The 5,966-nt window shown below is 35.2% G+C and overlaps 1 protein-coding gene across 1 annotated transcript; it reads right to left on the reverse strand.

The window, feature by feature from the left end:
* Positions 1 to 2,085: 2,085 nt before the first annotated feature.
* Positions 2,086 to 3,272, reverse strand: LOC127131877 (secreted RxLR effector protein 161-like). Its single transcript, XM_051060767.1, has 2 exons — positions 2,831 to 3,272; positions 2,086 to 2,096 (listed from the first exon to the last, which is right to left on the reverse strand). The coding sequence occupies exons 1-2, from the start codon at positions 3,270 to 3,272 to the stop codon at positions 2,086 to 2,088; spliced, it is 453 nt and encodes a 150-aa protein (XP_050916724.1).
* Between the last annotated feature and the right edge of the window lie 2,694 nt (positions 3,273 to 5,966).

Genomic DNA, 5,966 nt, shown 5'->3' on the forward strand with positions numbered 1-5,966 from the left:
AAAAAACTTTTGAATATGCAACTTTTTAAGCATCATTTTAAAACAAATAATCATGATAGAAAAAGTTTTAGAGTGATCATATAATGTATGATAAAAACTTTTGAGCACTAGGAGTATATTGTCAAGAATTCCATATACCTTTACTAGATCCATGAAAAACTTGAGCAATGTTGAAATGATCTTCTTTTTCCATTCTTTTGATATGGAGAGCTTGATATGTTGTCTTCATCAAAATCTTGTAGAAATTTTGTCTTCACATTCTCCCCCTTTTTGATGATGATAACCAATTTGAAGCTTGAACTCATACTCCCCCTATCTCTTAAAAGTAATCACATGAGAAACTACCCCTGCATTAAGCAACACAAGCAAAACACTCATGCATACATCTTCTCCCCCTTTGTCATGATCAAAAAGAAGGGAAAAGAAAACACAATAAAATCTAAGAGAAAAGTAAACATTAAATCACACAAAAGATGTCCAAATATTACAACACAAAGAACCAAATAAGTCATGCATAACATAAAACAAGGATGATAAAAGACAAAATTAAAACAAAACAAGTCATAAAAACACCACAAGATATCCGATCACTGATTATTGTTCCCATCATTAGACCCATCACCTTGATAGCCACCACCTTGAGAAAACTCCCAACGATCCATTCTAGATGATAAATGACCAATCTCGGTCATAACATCCATTCGAAACCCTTGCAGATATTCCATTATCATTTGGTTGGAAGGTTGATCCAGTTGAGCTTCTGAAGGAGGGTTAAAATCATCATCACTGTGGACTTCGGGTTGAGGTTCTTCATCATCATTGTCCAGGTATTTTACCTCATAGGCCTGGTGATTGTAGATGACTTCCATCTTCCTATTCACCTGCTTGATACTAATCATGAAGGAAGGTTTTTCCATTGAGAAGCATAACTCATTTTCCATGTTGATGTTGAAATGACGGAAAATCTTGGTCAAGAAATGAGCATATGGTAGACCCTCAGCATATTCATCATGGGACATCATATGTGACAGGATTGTATGCCCCCAATCAACACGGAAATGATTTTTGATGGCATAGAGAAGCATCATTTCCGGATCTGTTATAGTGCAGTGATTGGAGAATCTAGGCACAATAACATATACCAGAAAATAGTGAAACATTCTATCATCAATAGAAAACTTTGTTGGGGACCAGTAAACACGCTCCGGATTATATCCTCCAAAACTCTTCTTCCTCTTGTTGTAAAATTGATGCTTAGACAACCGACTCAAACTATAGTAGAAAGCATGTTTGCTATAGTCTTCCCACAAAGCCTTTGTCCCAACAAATTTGTGACCACCAGTAGGAATTTCAAGAATAGCACTTATACCAGAAGCTCTTAAGGAGATTGGAACCCCCTTCATCACATATGTGAGCTTCCCCTTCTTCTTCACCATGTTGGCATAGAACACCTTGACCAATTCAGGGTAAAAATTTGTATTGTAACCAATGAGGTCACTCAATCCCAATTCCTCAAAGACAGTAGGAAAACTAAACACATCTTCAGGAAAAGAAACAAAAGACCCATACTTAGGCTTCATGATTTTCTTTTGGAAGAAATAAGTCTCATACCTTTCCTGTTGACTCTTGGTAGTGAAAAGTCTTGACAAATCTAGAGGACCTCTAGAACTAGAAGCCTTGCCCTTGCCTTTGCCTTTAGATGAAAGTTGAGAGGCCATGGATGTTGCTTGGAGAGAGAATCAAGAGATAAAGCAAAAGCCTTTTGAGTGAATAGAAGAAAACGTGTAGAATGCTTAAAGATTTCTTGAGGAGAGATGTGGTTTTATGGTGGTAAAGTGTAGTAATGAGAAGAATCAAGTGGTTGTACCAACACAATAAAAATCAATGAATAGAAATAAAGTGACATAAAGAGCTTTTAACAAAACTTGGTAAATAACACTTACTTGAAAATGGGAAAAGGAGGAGGAATAGGAGAAAAAAGTGGTAAAAGACAAAAATGAATAAATGCAATATGGAAGAGTGTCTCAGTAGATGTATCATGATTCACATGCGAAAAAATAAAGTGAGAATAAAATAGGAAAGAAATCATGTGCATGCTGAACATATAAAACAAAAAAAATTTAAAGACCAATCGATTGACATGCAAGAACCCATCAATTGGAATTGTGAAAAGGTTGAAAAAATAAAAGGACCAATCGATTGATGTTAGGGATCCAATCGATTGGTTGATGATTTTTTTTATAAAAATTAAAAAAAAATAAGGAACCAATCGATTGATAGAAGGATGCAATCGAATGAATGAACTTACTGTAAAACAAAATTTGAGAAATTAAAAGGGACCAATCGATTGACACCTGACCATCAATCGATTGACACCAAACAAAATTTGATAAATGCTTAAAAAATAACACATAAGCAAACATACTTAAAAAAACATTTTTAATAACATTAAATAATTAATTACTAAATATTATGAGAAAGAGTGCACCTTTAAATTTTGATGTGATTTTGATGAGTTATATATCACACTCATCTAGAATCCCAAGTTCCCTTCTAATTTTGTAAAATGGTTCTCATGCCAAAGGTTTTGTGAAGATGTCGGCAAGTTGATTATGAGTATCCACAAATGTGACTTCGACATCTCTTTGAAGCACGTGGTCACGAAGAAAATGATGTTGAATGTCAATATGTTTGGTTCTTGAGTGCATGACCAGATTCTTTGTAATGTTTATCTCACTCGTGTTGTCACAAAAAAGAGGAATGCATCCAAGATCGAGTCCGTAGTCACGAAGTTGTTGCTTAAGCCAAAGTATTTGAGCGCAACAGCTACCTGCTGCTATGTATTCCGCTTCGGAAGTGCTTAGAGCAATACAAGCTTGTTTCTTGCAAGCCCACGATACTAATGCATTTCCAAGGATGTGACATGTACCACTAGTACTTTTTTGATCAGTTTTACTTCCTGCATAATCAGCGTCAGAATAACCAACTAATTTGCAAATACTACCTTTAGGATACCATATGCCGACATTTGTTGTTCCCTTGAGATACTTCATGATCCTCTTAACAACGGTAATATGTGATTCTTTTGGATTGGCTTGAAAACGAGCACAAAGACACACACTGAACATAATATCAGGACGGCTTGCCGTCAAATAAAGTAAGGAACCAACCATACCTTGATACTTTGTTATGTCAACCGAAACACCTGATTCATATTGATCAACATAAGATCCGGATCCCATTGGAGTAGACATTACCTTGCAACTATCCATGTCGAATCTTTTTAACAACTCTTTGCAGTACTTTAATCGGTTGATGAAAATTCCATCCTTCAGTTGCTTAATTTGAAGTCCAAGAAAATAGTTCATCTTACCCATCATGGACATCTCGAATTCTCCTTACATCATTGATGAAAATTCTTCACACATTTCTTTGTTTTTTGAGCTGAATATGATGTCGTCAACGTAGACTTAAACCAATAAAGTGTTACCTTTTATTTTCTTAATAAACAAGGTTTTGTCAATTTTACCTTTTCCAAAACCCTTTTCATAGAGAAAGTTGCTGAGACGATCATACCATGCTCTAGGTGCTTGCTTTAGGCCATAAAGAGCTTTCCTCAACTTGAAAACATGTGAAGGATTTTTGAAGTCTTCAAAGCCCGGGTTTTTTTTGACATATACTTCTTCATTGATGTAGCCATTCAAGAATGCGCTCTTGACATCCATTTTAAATAATTGAAAATTTAATGAATATGCATAAGCAAGCAATAAACGGATAGCTTCTAACCTTGCAACTGGAGCGAATGTTTCTTCAAAATCAATGCCTTCCTCTTGATTGTATCCTTGGGCCACCAACCTTTCTTTGTTTCAAACAATTATACCATTCTCATCATGCTTGTTCTTAAACACTCATCTGGTACCTATGATGTGTTTATCACTTGGCCTAGGGACGAGTTCCCAAACTTGATTCCTTTCGAATTGGTTTAGCTCTTCTTGCATAACAATTATCCATTGGTCGTCACCTAAAGCTTCATCAACTTTGGAGGGTTCAATTTGAGAAACAAAAGCCATATTTAAACATGCATCTTTGAGATTTAATCTTGTTGCAACGCCTTGACTAATATCACCGATGACTTTATCAATTGGATGATCCCAATGAGTTCTCCATTTCTTAGGTAGATCATTATCATTTTATTTTTGTTGATCTTGCTCATCTTGATGTGTTGGTTGATCACCATTGTTTCCACTTGAAGTATCTTTTTGAGGGATTTCTATAACATCATCATCATCACACAAACCAATATCCTCCTTGGAGGGGTTAGATTCATCGAAAGTAACATGCATAGATTCTTAAATTTTTAAAGTTCTTTTATTATATATTCTAAATGCTTTACTAGTAAGAGAATATCCAAGAAATATACCTTGGTCGGACTTCTCATCGAACTTACCTAGATTGTCTTTGTCATTGTTGAGAACAAAGCATTTGCATCCAAAAATGTGAAAGTAAGAGATGTTTTGTTTCCTTCCTTTGAAGAGTTCATAAGGGGTCTTTTTCAAGGTAGGTCTAATAATAATTCTATTACTTACATAGCATGCCGTACTTACCGCGTCTGCCCAAAAATACTTTGGAAGATTTAAATCGCTAAGCATTGTTCTTGCAAGTTCCACAAGTGACCTATTCTTTCTCTCCACCACTCTATTTTGTTGAGGAGTCCTTGGTGCCGAGAAATCCTGAAATATTCCATGTTCTTCTCAAAACTCTTCGAAGGAGGCATTTTGAAATTCTCCACCATGGTCGCTTCTTATGGAGGCAATAGTTAGAGATTTCTCATTTTGGATTTGCTTCGCATATTTCTTGAACGCCTTGAATGCACCATTTTTTTGAACTAAGAAGAAAGTCCAAGTGTATCTAGAGAAATCATCAACAATAACTAAAGCATATATATTACCTCCGAAGCTTCTTGTTCTTGATGGACCAAATAAGTCCATATGCAACAATTGTAGTGGACACCACATTCTTTGATGTGAAAGTTGATTTGGTTTGTTTCCCCTTTTGACATGCATCACAAAGCCTATCTTTGACGAATTTTATCTTGGGCAAACCAATAACAAGATCATGCTTTATAAGCTTATTCAAATGTTCCATATGAATATGTGCAAATCTTTTATGTCACATCCATGACTCATTATTGTTTACCATAAGACATTTTACCTTCAAAGAGATATCATCAAGGGAAATCATAAATATGTTATTAATTCTTGTACCTTTGAGTTTTACCTCATGAGAGACTTCATCTTCAATCAAGCATTCATCTTTGATGAATTTGATTTTGATGCCCTTGTCGCAAAGTTGACTAATACTCAGAAGATTATGCTTTAGTCCTTCGACACAAAGGACATCTTCAATGGATGTGAAAGATGGTGCTCCAACTTTTCCTATGCCAAGAATTCTCCCTTTGTTTTTATCACCATATGTGACATAACCCTTGTCCTTCAATGCTAGATTTTAAAATTTGTTAATGTCTCTCGTCATATGCTTGGAACAACCACTGTCAAGATACCAGAGGTTTGAAGTGGTTTTCAAGCATACCTACAAAACATAATTAAGTTTTGTTAGGTACCCAAATTGCTTTGGGTCCTTCATAATTAGTTCCTTTCTTTACCCATACATAATGCCCACTTTCTAAGCTGAAATTTCTAACATAGCACACATTTGGTGTATGGCCAATTATTCCGCAATAAAAACAAGTAGGTTCAAAGTTGCTTCTATATCTAGGAACATAAGATTTCTTTTTAGGAAATCTCTTATTTTTAGGATAGTGATGAACAACTTTAGGATTGTTTACTTTCTCTTTGGATGGTTGATCCTTAGCCTTAACAAATACAGTTTTACTGGTACTTGGTTTGGAAAACTTTGAGTAACGAAGACCACTTTTATCATTTGAATACCTTTGTTGGCTAAGGACT

Source organism: Lathyrus oleraceus, chromosome 3 (assembly GCF_024323335.1).
Source record: "Lathyrus oleraceus cultivar Zhongwan6 chromosome 3, CAAS_Psat_ZW6_1.0, whole genome shotgun sequence".
Lineage (NCBI taxonomy): Eukaryota > Viridiplantae > Streptophyta > Magnoliopsida > Fabales > Fabaceae > Lathyrus > Lathyrus oleraceus.

Bases quoted from the DNA above. Each gene is read 5' to 3' on its own strand.
- LOC127131877 (XM_051060767.1), bottom strand. From the start codon at position 3,272: ATGGATAGTTGCAAGGTAATGTCTACTCCAATGGGATCCGGATCTTAT.